A 15156-nucleotide genomic window follows, 5' to 3' on the forward strand; every position below is an offset into this window, starting at 1 on the left:
ATTAACATTCCCTGGTGGGTACCACCGTGCCTGGATGGGCACCTTCTAATGCTGTCTGAAAGGGAGAGGGCTCCCAGAGGGTAGGGAATTTGAATTCAGTGTGCAACAGGGCTGCCACTTGGCACTCATCCCACCCGGCAACCCTGGCCCACCTGCCCGCAGCCCAGCCTCCATCGCTCACCCTTGGCTGACTGGCAGGCAGAAGCGGTGGTTGCGCCATCTGGAGGCTGTGTTGGCTCCTGCAGGGCAGGCAGCTGGGCCTCTCCTCTCTCACTGCCCCCCCTCCCCTCGCATGCAGCTGGGAAGGGGCAGTGGGGGTGTGGCAGACAGAGGGAGGGGTCTCAGCAAGGTGAGGGGCCCTGGCTCCTTCCCTTCCCCCCACAGCCAGCTGCACTAGGTTTTCCAAAGGCACCAGAGCCACCCCCAGCACCTAGGCACCCACCAGCCACCCCAACAGTACTCAGCACCAACCCCAGCCCCTACAGTATGCCACCACCACAGAGCCCACATCCTATCATAATTAATAACGGCAATAACACCTCTTAATTAGTGGGTTTCATCAGCAGATCTCCAAGCACTTTACAAAGGAGGTCAGAATCATTATCCCCGTTTTAAAGATGGGGAAACTGAGGCACAGGGAGGGGACGCAACTTGCCCAGCGTCACCCAGCAGTAGAGCCAGGAATAGAACCCAGGCCTCCTGAGTCCCAGTTCGGTGCTCTCTCCACTAGGCCACTCTGCCTTCCTATATGTTGTATCCTAGATCTCTTTATGGATTACAGACCTAGCTGATTTGGGGATCTGGTGACATGTTCAGCACAATGCCTGTTATGAAATGTTGATGGGGTTTTATTCTGTTTAGAAGACCCTCATTAGTTCATTAGTAGTTGTTAATTCTTGGTTTCCCAGATGGTGCACTCCTGTCATACATTGGTGTCTGACAGTTTAGTGATTCACATGGTGAAGAAGTGATATTTCAGGGGGAGGAAGTGGAAGCACTAACTTATTTATACTCTAGCTTTCAAGGTTGCTTTCTTATTCAGAAGCTGGAGATGATTTCAATGCACACATGACCCTTAAACCTGGATTGACGTGAGGTTGGGCAGATTAGCATAAAAATACATGATATTCCCTAAGAACATGCCCGCCATAAAAGAATGTTCCCATTTTGGATGCGCTCACCTTCAAGGTAAGTTTCTGTGCCTTGCGGATACAGACTAACACGGCTGCTACTCTGAAACCTGTTCTTCTTTAAGGTGCAAATTAGTCAGAGGACCCATTTATTCAACAACTGCATGCAACTGCCTAAAAGGCCGGTTCTACAGATCTTGAGCTGCAGCAAAGGTGCTTGAGCTGCCTTAGGGTTCTGGGACAACTCAGGGCATCAGAGAAACTGACAGCTTTGCATTATAGTGTTTTATTAGTGGATATTTATTTAATTCCCTTCAGCTCCCCAAGGTATGCTGAGAGAGAGAATGACACACACACCAACACAGATAGCTGAACCAAAAAGGAGACATTATCAGGGAAGTCTATATGTTTCCTGTGGCAGTATATTCTTGGCAGCAGTCTGAGTTACCCTGCAGTTCAAGGACAGTTGTTAGGAAGTACAGGATTAATTCTTAACAACCTGCTTGGAAAATCCTGCAGGAACAGATTTGATTTTCCCGTGGAGTCCTTTTGCACTATTTAAAAGGGCTTAGAGATCATCTGTTTTATATTTTTGGTTATAAGACAACCATGACAATCTGCTTCATCTGTTTATTTAAGTAGAAATGGATGTCATTATCACAAATCAAGGTTCAGAGTGGCTCGGTTGCTTAAATTGATTCCATACTTCAAAATTTGTTCAAAAACAAAGGGCCAGGCAGGGCTTTTTTGGAGTTAGTGATATAATGGTTTAAATGCTTGAAGGCTCAGTAGCTCTGGAGACTTCGAATTGGATCTGATTTATTTGTAACTCTTTTTTACCTAATCTCAAAGCATACTCCCTTTGCTAGAGCAACGTGCTAATGAAGGCAGAGTTGATTAGCAGCTGTTTTCTTACTGCTGAATATAGGCAGCTGAATATAGACAACAGACTCTTTACCTGTGCTTGGTCCTAGCTCCTGTTTCTTTGAGGGGCTTAAGGTCATATCCTGTAAGTGGAGGATGTATCAAGTCCAGACAAGCTGGAGTACTTTAGATAAGAATCATAGATATGTAGGACTAAAAAGGGACCTCAAAAGGCTATCAAGTCCAGCCCGCTGTGCTGAGGCAGGACCAAGTAAACCTAGACCATCCCTAACAGGTGTTTGTCCAACCTGTTCTTAGAAACCTCCAATGATGGGGATACCACAGCCTCCCTAGGTCACCTGTTCCAGTGCTTACCCACCCTGTGAATTAGACAGCTTCTCCTAAATCGAACCTGGCTGCAAACTGTTAATTCGTTCTACTGTATTTGGTTTGACTCAACGCCGACATTTAACAGTGAGCCAAATCGCTGTGGAATGACCGGGGAAGGCTTGTGCTAGTTGCCTTTGCCGTAGGAGAGAGGTGGTGTGGAGTTGCATCAGCCCACGACAGCATGGGAAGGCGCTGTGCCTCAGAGAAAGGTTGCACCTCTGAGGGCTCTCCGCAGCACAGGGAGAGCATGCCTTCGGCACCAGCCTCTAGCAGGGGCGCGCTTGCTTTTTTCTTGGGTGCTTGGTGGTGAGGAAGGAAATGTCTTGCCTCTTCTTTTTCGCTTTTGTACGCCCAAGGGTGAGCATTGGCTGGGAGCACAGAGACTCCTGTTGTACGCAGGGCACAAGGGAGAGAAGGCTCCATCTGCCTTCTCTTCTAGGTACCCAGGCACTTTTTTCTTTTTTTGCATTAAGCACTCCCACTCGCTTCATTGGGCCTCGGATCAGGCCCTGTGGTGGTGCAGATCCTTCACAATCAGCCTCAACCCAGCACATGTGTGAGGCTTGTCAAGCCTGGAGAAAAGCAGGTCCTTAAAAGGGGCACCAGAGAGAGAGAGCCTATAAAACATAGAACGGTTGTAGAGGATAAAGGCTCCAAAAACCTCTGCACAGGGATAATTCCCAGGTTGCCAGATCAGCCAGCTTTGTGGCCTTTTTGAGCCAGCGGAGTAGCGGAAAGAGGTTGTGAAAATTGGGCCCAGGTTACTTATGATTCTAGTCATGTAATGTTAAGAAAATCCAAGGATCGTTCGGCCTCAGTTCAGTTGGTACATGAGTTTGGTATTTGTCTGGTTTGCTTTGCTTCTGTCTTTGGTGTTTGCTACTGTGTTTTGCTGCCTTGGGTACTTACATTGCACAGAAAGTTCAGCTGTATCACTGCAAAAGGCCAGTGTGAAACCCTCCCAATGCCTTTCCCCCCCACCCCTGATCTCAGGGACAATTTCCAGCCATGGATCTTGTCTGCCACTTGTAGGGTGACCAGCTGTCCTGATTTTATAGGGACAGACCCGATTTGGGGGTCTTTTTCTTATAAAGGCTCCTATTACTCCCCACCCCTATCCTGATTTTTCACACTTGCTATCTGGTCATCCTAGCCACCTGCAAATCTTCACTTCCTAATCCAGCTGCCAGTTTGAGGAATGAATCCACAAGATTCCAGATCCAATAGGCTCTTCCTGCTGTCCTTCCTCACATTGACCTCCATTGCTAATCCAGCATTGACTCACCTACAGAATAAGCTATAGCGAGCTATTATTAGTCCATGCAGAAGATTTTCCTTTTATTGCCTAAAACTAAAAAAGGCCAAACTTTGACTTGTTAATAATGGATGTTCTGCTGACGGAAACAAATCCTTGTTTGTGTCTGACTCCACCATATTGGCCCTGGACTCTGGCATATTCGCTGTGTCTAAAAAGACCTTTTTCTTTAGCAATCATTTGTATTTAAAGAGTAGTTTCGCACATCGCTGGCTGGTTAACCAGCGAAGTGGGCGGCAATTCTAATTTTAGGAACAAAGAGGTGGGTGTCATTGACAGCTCCCAAACTTTATTTGAATTCTTTTAGCTGTCTTGTAGCAAATGAGAGGGAATCCTAGAGCTTCTCTCTACTGGTTTTTCTCCTCTCTTGAAATGAGAGGGGCTGCCATGAAAATGAATCTGTACGTCAGGCTGGAGATAAGTACCCTTTCAAAAGCTGTTGAATAAGAAATAGAAAGATAAAGCAAAGAGGAATAAGGTAAGATGTTGTTAGAAATTAAACCCCAGAGACCTGGGTAATTTTAAGTAAAGTCATGTATACTGCATAAAGTGCTCTTCAGAGGGAATGGCAGCAGAGAACCTGTGAAATAACAGACCAGATCCCAAGGTATATTTCAATATCCAATAGGGGAGGTTGTGGTAGAGGCCAACTCTGTGCCCAGTCCCTGGAGAAGATGAGTTGTTACAGCGGCAACTTGTGCTTTAGCTCTGGAGGTCCCAGGCTCGGTGCCCAGCTTGTTTGCCGTGACGGCGGCCATCACACTTAATAGACAGTAATTTATGAATGTTGTTGCATTTATTAATTATGGCTGGGATCTACGTGAGTTAGGTGCCCAACGTCCACTGAAATTCAGTGGGCGATAGGTACCTAACTCCTTTAGGCTTCTTTTAAAATCCTACCTAGTGCCTGGATTAAAGAAAACCTGTTCAGGTTAGTTGCGTGGGTGTCTTGTTGAGGTTCTAGTAGGAACCGGCTTTACTTTGCTCATGTTAGGAAGGGAAAAGCTCACATGGTGAGAAGGGCTGGCCTCTGTGGGTCAGATGCTCCTTTACAGCCACAAGAAGTGCGTGTCGTTGGGACAAGAAGCGGACTCCTTCCCTCAAAGTTGAGGCAGAATTTTCCACTGGGGTTCTGGGCCTTGGGTCTGTAGCTGGGGAGGCGTGTAACCGGAGTGGCGCTGAGATCACACACACATGCACACTGCCTGTCCTCTAGCTGCAAGCACTGGTGGCCTCTCTGTAACACAGCACTTTTGCTTTGCAGCATGCATCACAGCACGTGCAGCTTCTTTTAGGATCCCTCAGAAGACAGTAATTCTATCCTGGCCATTTCTGCACTGTTCCATCCTGGCCCGTGAGTCACTGAGTCCTCAGGACAAGCCCACCTTGGTCATTCCCTACAGCTCTCCTTTCCCATCTCTGTGGCGAATTCCCTCCTTGAACTGGAACACATTACACCTCCACTAGGTGGCTCAGACTCTATTCTGTTGTGAGGCTTTACATGGGCTGAGCTTCGCCCTAGGTGTGATGCCCACAATTGCTGCAGTCGTGTATACTCTTCTGAGACTCGTGTGGACCTCTGTTCCATGTGAGCTCAGCCTTCAGAATTGAGGCAGGCAGTTCAGTCGGCACAATGTCTGGGATATGTGCGTTTTAAATGCCATCGATTGTTCCTTTTCCCTAAAGGGTGGAACTTGTGTAAGACTTGTGCAGACTGGGCCATGTTTATCAAGAAAAGGGTTTTAATTAAAACTCCAGTTTCTGAGCTTCCCATTGGCAGTTGCCATCTTGCTGAAAGTGACATACTCAGAATCAAGTGGGAGCTCAGACTGCAGATGAGTGTGCATTTTGTTACTGTACTAATACTGTCCTATGGACTCTTCTGACTTGGGCCCCAATTCAGAAACGTGCTTAAACAAGTGCCTGACTTTAAGCATGTGACTAGTCCCATTGGAGTCCATTGGGTATTTGTAAGCACCGCACTGAATCCAGACTTTGGACCAGGAATTAAGTGGATAGAAACTGGCGTATTGTCCTCAATGCTGATTACTGCCGCGGTCACAAACGACATTGCTTGTTAACGAGATGGCCACAAGTAGCAGATGATTCAGGGATGGCAGTCAGTATTGGCAATCAGATGAGTAAGTGGAGGTAGTGTCTTAGAAGGGCACAGCAAGCTCCCATGTGCTGTGCGATGAATTGAGGGGTACAACAAGAATACCTCCACAACAAACATCGTGCTTTATGGCATGATGTCATTGTTCAGCCCCTGACATGGCGTAACGCACAAATTCCCCAATTCTTCTATGCAGTGATACAGCGGGAACAGTCAAGGGTAAAAATACTCGCATCATAAAATGCCCCTGGATGAATGGGCACAAAAAACCATACCATGTTAAGGTTGCCAAGTGCAGCAGTAACTTACGACAGGCACTTTGCTCCACAGAAGGGTGTCATACAGCCTGAGTGGGCATTCAGATTGCTGTGAAAAAGGAAACAGCTTTTATTTTCATTTAATGTCCATTATTAAAATATGTGAATATCCTGGGATCAAGCATCAGGGCATATTTGTTAGCATCGTGTTTATTCATGCAAACAAAACATTCTATTCAAGCCGAGCTATATATCGCACTGTCATCGGCAAATTGTGTCTTGTTGAAAATCTATCAGAGATAGCTGATTTATCTTGCATGTGCTGCTTTACAGAAAATAGAACCCCAGCAAACTCTTGTGCCATAATGATTTTCTGTCTTTCTTGATGAGACATAATGAGATAAATTCAAGACCTTTTTGAAGGCTAATTACATATTGTACACTCTAGACATCAGTTGTCCCTGTTAGATGATGTGCATTTTTTGCTTTCATTTCATCTTCTCTGTGGTCTGCGTCTGCATGTGAATTTGGCTTAGCTTTGAAATACAAATTGGGATTAGGGAGGAACTGGGTGTATTTTTTCTCCCCCAGATCTTTGCAGATATTCTACTGTAACCCAATGCATCATTAGAGATCAGGCAAAACTTGGAGGTAGATGTGAAGTAAATAAAAGGCCTGAATTTCAGGCGTGGAGCTGGGGATGGTGCCATAAACCATGCCAGTTCTTGAGTAGTTTATGAACAACCCTCCAGAATAAATTCAAATCTGAGCGTGCTTTAGGGCTCTGTGTTTCTGTTATTTATACGGATGGTTATGGCCAGATTTTCAAAAGTTCTCAGCACCCACCACTGGGAGCAGATTTTAAATACAGTTTAGCCCCAGCTTATTTAGGTGCCCAAGTGGAAATAGCTCGGTGCTGAGCTCTTTGGGATATTGGGCGCTTAAATTTTCATTTTAAATTTAAAGATGTAGCCAATGATTTTAGTTTCTTGTTCATTTCTTGTGTGATGTTATAACTAACTAACATGTTATGTCAGATATAATCGTTGTATGCTAAATAGAGTTAAGTTATAGGATTATAAAAGTACAAGATTGATCAGTATGTAGAGGGAATAATCATGTATTAGGTATCTAAGTAAATAGGGCTGAAATGCAAGACCTGTAGGCTGAGGACTGCAAGATTTTAGCTTAGCCATATGTAAGCCATAGAGTTAAGGAACGCTGATATAAGTAAGTGACCAAAGAATAACCTGATGCCCTAAGATTACTAGAAAAAATATACCAATGGGTGATATTGCAAAGATACCGGGTAATCACATTTTTCTAACACATGCCCTAACCGCAGAGTGCACTATGTGCAGAAATGCTAATGATGTATAGTGAGAATCACATTATAAAGGAGGGTGCCTAGATTAGGAAAATTGAGCTCCCTATGGGAAACTCCAGCAGGAACCAGCCCCTCTACTGATAATCAATCCATGAGAGACCCATCAGACGCTAACACTATTGTTAAGGACGTGAGTAGAACTATATTTGTAACTTGTGCATCGGTCTGCATAGAATTTCTATATGCTTGGGTAATCATAACTTTAATTGTAACGTTAATAAAACTTGTAGAACAGACTAGACCTTGGACTTGTGAATGTCTGTGCGGTCACTACCCTTGGTCTTTATGTGTCCTTAGAGACTCTACATCTAAAGCAAGTAGCAGAGGTGACTTTCACTCTCTTAAGCTTGAAACTGTAGCCACCGAAGTCGAACCCGTGGTGGTGTAATACCACGTTACAAAATTCACATTAAATACAATAAAAGGCTACAAAGGTTACCCCTTAGCCTTTTTGAAAAGCTAAAATTCCTTGTCAATATCATGGACCAAGTATAATGATTGCCCTTAAACACTTCCCCATTGTCTTCAATATATAACATTCCCTAAGTGTATGCACCAATCCCTTTTTGAAGTGTAAGGAAGATTAAGAACTACTGCCGCTGCTAAGGCGACCATGTCTAAGGTCGCTGTTTGTTGGTTGGTCTCTCTCTTGTCTTGTCCATCTTGTAATCATTGTATTCACTCTGTCTCCTCCTCTCCAGAAGCAAGAACTGTCAATCACCCATGGTATATAGACCATGGAAATATGGAGGATTTCTGTGTATTCTTACCACACTGCCATGTTTCTTGTTTGTTTCTGAATTGCAGCCACATTTGCAGGAGCTGCAGTTTTAATCTAGGGTGACTGGTTGATTTCAACAGCACTGTTTTTCCCTATCGAGGGTGCGGGGGGGGGGGAGGGGGGCGACTGAAATCAGAGTAGCTTTTGCATCACCCTGTTGTCATGATAACTTCTTAAGGTATTGTGCTATCGTGTCCAATCAGAAGAAGCCAATGTACAGGAGGTGTGATAGATGAAGAGTTGTGTGAAATCTTTCATATGTGCAGAGACTAGAAATTGGCTAACTGCATAATTTACCTTGATCCACTAAAAAAGAACAAAAAAAATCCACACTTCATCCAACATGATGGCAACATTTTGATCTCAGATCCATGCAGCAGATCTTAAAAACTGCTACTGTAGTTGTACATCATGTTGTTGTGGTGGTAGTGAGGATTTTAATAGTTGCCAATACACTGGATTTTCTTTGCACAATATTTGCCAGGCAAGAACTTTGAATGACAGATTGAAAGTCTTTTTTAATTTCCATGTACCTTCTGTAAGTATGTCTCAGTGCCTTAGTAACAGGATGGTCATAATTATTTTACAGTGATTCTCAAGGAATCAGAAAAGTAACAGCATTTTTGAGCTGGCAAACTGGATGTGTGTGTCTATTTTAGATTTCAGAAATGGCAGGAAATCAACTTCCCAAAAGGATCTATCTGAACTTTAATTTTCCTTTACTGCTGATTGTAGATCCAGCAATTAAAGAGCTAGTTTGTTTTCTTTTAAAGCCCAGAGACATGTGCAAAACTGTACATACATTTATCATGGTTGAGTCTGAAACTGAGGTGAATGAGTGCAGAAAAATGATCAGATTTTTCTAAAGCGCTCCGCACCAGTAGCTCCAAGTTACACTTATGTGGACTGGCCAGATTTCTAAAAAGGCGGAGGACCCAGCCTTCCCCATTGAGCTCAATAGGCACTGCTGTAAACTGAGCTGTTTAGAAAATCTAGCCCTTAATCTCCAAGGGTCTGAGCCTGCAAGGGCATCTTGCAGGAAGAACAACCAATGAACTTTGAGCCTGTGCTGACAGTTCTTTGAAATCAGACACAACTAATGTATGAACTTCAAATTACCAAAGTGGGGAAAAGAATCCCCAACCCAACCTCATGCGGTATATGGGGAAAAAAGAGAACAAAAATAATAGCTCTCAGTCTGTAAGGCCCATCATACATATACATTACAGCTAGAGGGAATGTATTATACAGCGGGCATGTCTGGTTCAGGGGGTACCCAGAGATAGCTGTCTTATATGGAGCGGTTCAAAATTCTTCACAGGTTTTCTGGCAGAAACCCTGGGGAAATAGTCTTATTAGAATGTCTTAAAGCTGTCTGTACAGATATCACGTCCTCTCCAGGATGGCATGATTATTTTCTTTGCTGAGACATTGATTCTGGGCATGGGACATCTTCAACGAAATCCACAAAACATATTTTACCGCTCTCCTAATCTGTGTCTAAGAGTGAGGGAAAAAGCACCACTTTGATGTTTTCCAAAGCAGAGAGAGAAGCCAGAAGATCTGTTAGGTCTAATACATTCAGCAAGGAAAATAACTATCTGACAAAGGCAGCTGCTAGAGAAATCAATGGCCAAAATGGTCTCATTCTCTTCTGCACAAATATTTTACATATGTACCACATATTAGCATGAAAATCTCCCATCTCCCACTTGTGTTTTTTAAATAATTCACGAGAAAATAGCTCATGAGTGTTTGTTGTTGTGTCTCATTAAGGCTATATCTATGCTGCAGCGGGGGCAATTTCCAGCTCGAGGAGCCATACGGGCACTAGCTCTGCTCAAGCTGACAGGCTAAAAATAGCAGCGTGGCCAAGGCGGTGTGGGCTGTGGCTCGGGCTACCTGCCCAAGTTCAGTCCCATCTGAGAATGTCTAGCTGAGCTGGGAATCCCACCTCCCCGCTGCAGTGAAGAGGGCCTCTAAAGATGTGTGTTAAAAAGAAATGGGAAGGGATGAATATTTGCTGGAAGAATTTAGTCTCCGGTTCCTCTCTTACAGTCTGCAGACCTGGATTCTTCAAGGCCTCTCCCCAGAGCCCATCCTGCAGTAAGTGCCCCCCTCACAGCTACACGCACGAGGAAGCGTCCACCTCCTGTCTGTGTGAAGAACACTATTTCAGAAGGGAGTCGGACCCACCTACAATGGCCTGTACAAGTAAGCACGCACTGTGTATCTTTTAATCCGTTTGCGCTGTTACACACAAGGAATGGGCACAATGACAAGAAAGAAAGTGCTTTTACAGGCTTTGGGCCTGATCCTGACCTGGCTTGTACTAGTTTTACACTGCTCTAATCCACTGGCTTCATCTAAATTACTCCTGATTTACACCACTGGACTTGAGAGTGGAATCAAGGCTCTTGGCCTCTAAAGTAGGGATTTGATCCAGTAGGTGTTCGTGGAGTTTAGCATGTGGAACTGGACGTGCAGCATCTAGAATTGCACGCTGCTGGTGTGCGTGTGTTGTAAAATATAGTTATTTAGCTATAGATCTAGGTAGACACACTATATATGGGTGCCACTTAGTGTCACGAGTTATTCTATTTCCCAATAGTCAGCTTGAGCAACCAGAGAAATAATGAGGTGTCCAGCACTCCTAGCTACTTCGGGATAGTGATATTGGTGGGAGTTACTGACTCTCCAAAGCTACCACAAAGAAAGAAACCATATGTCCACGATGTTCAGTGGATGAGGGAGGCGAATATTGTAGGGGGAGAAATAACAAGCAGGTTGGTATGTTGGGAGCTGGAGACAAAGGAGAGGGAGAGGGCAAATGATAGTTTTCAATCACTCTTTTCCCCACAAAGTATGAAGCTACCCTTTCGTCTGCAGCTCGTAGACCTGTAGCTGCATCTTGTCCACTTCCTCTTCTAAATACTTCGACCCTGGTCCTGCAAAGACTTACACTTACACACATGCATAACCTCACACTGTCCCACTGAAGTCAGCTTACCACAGTGCATAAGGTTAGGAATGTGCACACATTTTTGCAGGATGAGGACCTTCACTGGGGACTGGGTTTTATAGGATTTTATAGTAGAAAGGGAGTTGAAAGGAACTGAAAAAGTAACTGAGCTTCTATGGATGGGAACAGGCAGGCAGAAGTGACCCTCAGAGATGGAAGAGAGATAATAAAGAGCCAATATATTCAGAACAGCTGGGACAAGGTGAAGAAGGAGCTTCTGCTCTCCATTTTTCTCCTCTCCTTCTACTAGGGACTGTTTTCAGCAGTAGAAGGTTAGATGTCATGATGGCCCTAGAACAGCTGTGCACCAATCAGCACCCTACTGATATATACCATGTCACCGTGGTTATTTGACTAGCACCCTCACTGCAGAAAACAGGACAGGGCAGCAGTTCCCAGGGCAGGTTCTAAGCTGGACAAATTGACAGAAGCACCTTGGGAGAGAGGTGCTAGGGGCTGCGGGGAGAGGTGGGAATAGGTAAGGGCCCGGGGTGGGGGCACCAAGAGTGACTGCTTCCCGCCCATGTCTCCCAATGAACCCTGCTGCCCTTTCTGGCTGCTTCCAATTTGCCCTCGGTTTTGGCCCCGATCCTGTCAGCTGTTGCACGCCGATGAGCCCCTTTGCCTCCAGGGGGCGCCACACACTGAAAGGGATGGCTCACGCCGAACAGCCGGAGGATCAGGGAGCACTGAATGTCTCTCCGTTTGGTTTTCACAATAGAAGGTGACTTGAAACGTGCTGCTCTCTTGAAAGGGCCGTGCGACTCCAGGGCGGGAAGGGGGAGCCTCACATCGTTTGTGATAGGCAATGCTGCGTAAAGGTCATAGACAGATAGATGGAAGAAGAGGCCCGCTAGTGAAGTCCTGGTGTTGTCGGGGTGGGGGGGAAGGGGAGAAAATTTATCTTTTAAAATAAAGACATTCCAAACATAGATAAAAAGCTAGTTATACACGTAGGCCGGTTCGCAAAGGGGCTTCGGGCAAGTTAGCTGCCCAGCTTCCATTGCAAGTCAGTGGCCAGTGAGTGGCTAATTCCCTTGGGTTTCTGTGACAATCCCAGCTGTATAGTGGAAGAGTACATATGTTAAATAGGTCCTATTTTGCCAGCAGAATAAGTCATGCCAGGATGTGCATTAGTAGGATTTGGGGGTATTTCTTGGGCAGATGAAAGTTACAACACCCATAATCTGCAATAAACCCCCTACCAACACACACCAATTTGTGGCTCATTGCTGTAGTGTGAGGACACAGATACAAAGAACCAGACCTTAAGCAGCAACTAGAGAACTCTGTCACCAGGAAGTTCCCACCTTTTTATTAAGCTCCCTGCTGCAACACATCCTGGTCCTCTCTGGTGAAACTGTGGAACTCAATGGCCACTCCACAGTTACATACAGGAAAAAAAAATCCTGCATCATGATTGATTGACAAGAGTCATTTGTTAGAGCCATTAAGTTTCTGTTGTTTACTTCTTTAGGATAGTTCAGTGGTTTGAGCATTGGCCTACTAAACCCGGGGTTGTGAGTTCAATTCTTCAAGGGGCCATTTAGGGATCTGGGGTAACAAAAAAATTGTCAGGGACAGTACTTGGTCCTGCTAGTGAAGGCAGGGGACTGGACACGATGATCCTTTGGGGTCCCTTCCAGTTCTATAAGATAGGTATATCTCCATATATTTTTATCAAAATGTAGGGCTGGAAGAGACCTCGAGAGGTCATCTAGTCCAGCCCTCTGCACTAAGAGATTTCATCTACTTGAAATCTAGTAAAAGGGGTCTTAAAATTAGTTTTACGTATTACATTGCCAAGTCTCCCTGCCAGTATTTATGGTTTTATAATGATGCTTTCCTAACTTTTTTCAAAATGCTTGTCAGTCCCATGTTGCTATGTGAAAGACCCACACAAACAGGGGAAACTGATTAACTCCCGTAAAAGCAAAACAGAAACTGATCATATATGAAGGGCTGTCAAATGCTCAAAGGAATAACAAAAAAGGAGTTGAGAAAGATGTTTTGTTCTTTAATTTCTTTAAGTTCTAGTTTCTTAGAACTGGAATTTGTAACAATAAGTAATATATTTTTTTAATGTGATTTTAAAATTGATGATGCCCTGTTAAATTTTGGAAAAATGTTCTCAGTCAAACTCTGTGTCTTTTTCTCAGAGAAAATTATTATTCAATTCCCAGAAGATAAATAGCTTTTAAAAATAAAATGATAGTTTTCTTTCCTCTTTGGGACATCAATTTAAAAGGAAAGAAAAATAAAAAAACGTATACACTTTGGAAGTTTATGGCCACAGTGGAGAAGTTTTCAGATGATATAAAATGTAACATACAACAGAAGTTTCTGATGAGAACATTTCAGGGAATATTTTGCCCTCAGTAAAAAATTCACAATTCCCTTTAATGTGCGTTGTGATTAAGTATCAGAGGGCAGAATTTGTCTCTGAGAATATATTTAAAAAAACACACCCATTGATTTACTATTTCAGATTTATTGTCCATGAAAGAAAATATGGACTTTGTCTTCAGCCAGTTTCCTTTTGAGTCAGTAAATCATGATCTGGGGTGGGTAAGTCAGTATCTGCTTAATATACAAATTAGCTATCTTTTTTATTATGATTATTTCAGTAAACTAACTTCTTTGGCCTTGACAAAGAGAGGTCATAAATAAAAATGTACCATCTGAGCCGATATCAGGTTCCCTGGTCCTCAGAAAATAAAATAGCAGTTTGTTCTCACCACTGTGATTTTTTTCAAAGTTTTAGTGGAGCAGTTTCAAGATTCTTCAAATAGTACTTGTTAGATTTCTCCAAACTACTAAAGACCATTCATAGAGCCCCTTTGAGAATGCAAATTTTATGGGTTATGGAGTGCCGCTGACTTCAAAGCATTGCTATTGAAATTGATGGTTTTAAGCCTTCAAGAAGAGCAACTGACTCTTCTGTAGAGAGCGAGTAAAAACCTCTGGCAACTTTAGTAAAGTAATAATTTACCTACTGTTAAAGACACATTGTCCAATAAGTGTTTCTTGTGCTTGACTTCCCCCTCCCCCACCCCACATTCCCCCTTAGTTTCCTAGTATACGTAAAGAGTCATCACATAGTGGAAAGAAAAATGGGGCAATTTAACTGGTCAAAAGTACTTGTGTGCAATGCATTTAACTCAGCACAACTCCAGGCCTGAATTTCTGTAGCTTCCGTTGTATCGGTCTGACGGGGCTGCAAGTTGTTTTAACTGTTCATGTGCTGTGCTGCCATTAGCTAAATCGTGCTGGATGCCTGTGGGGTGGTTTGTGAGTGTTAGAGTGGAATCCATAAAGATTCTCAGATACTTTTTGGGGAGCCCTCACTGCCAATTGCCACAGTTTGTGTGAGTTTCCTTCTTTGCATCGGTTTAACTTTTGTTTTCCGGCTTGAATAATATGCAGTCGTTATCATTAGAATGACTGTCGTTCATATGCATGAAAAACTCCCTTTGGCTACAGTAGGAGTTGCACATATGCTGCAATTCATTCCTTACGCTTCTGTCCTGCAGCGACTTGAGCATATGCTTTATTTTAAGCATGCCATTGGCTTAAACGGGACCACTCACGTGCTTAAAGCTATGTGTGTGCATAAACATTTGCAGGATTCAGTTCTTACTGGCCTCTTCAACTCCCCCTCTTTGGACTTTGAGAGCAAACACACAAAGACAAATTTTCATCAATGGCTCCTTCAATTGCATGCACAAATAGGTACTTAGACGCTCAACTACCTGCCTGTGTGTGCAGTTAAGGCAGTCCGGTTTAAAAACGTGATCCACAGAATTGAATATATAACTCCGAAAAAGCTGAGTTGCACTTTCCTAAGCCATTCTTTTTGTTTTAATTTTACATCAAGGGTTGATTTTTTTTTTT

At 43.8% G+C, this 15156-nt stretch overlaps 1 protein-coding gene across 5 annotated transcripts in view; it reads left to right on the forward strand.

Annotated features, from left to right (window-relative positions):
• Positions 1–15156, forward strand: part of EPHA5 (EPH receptor A5) — a 333714-nt gene that overhangs the window by 160369 nt on the left and 158189 nt on the right. For all 5 annotated transcript variants that reach the window (XM_026653262.1, XM_026653257.1, XM_026653258.1 and 2 more), the window contains exon 4: positions 10299–10454. In XM_026653262.1, coding sequence (XP_026509047.1) covers positions 10299–10454 — 156 coding nt within the window. The remainder of the gene's footprint in view (positions 1–10298; positions 10455–15156) is intronic.

Source organism: Terrapene carolina, unplaced genomic scaffold (genome assembly GCF_002925995.2).
Source record: "Terrapene carolina triunguis isolate 2854851 unplaced genomic scaffold, T_m_triunguis-2.0 Scaffold136, whole genome shotgun sequence".
NCBI classification, from domain to species: Eukaryota; Metazoa; Chordata; order Testudines; family Emydidae; genus Terrapene; species Terrapene triunguis.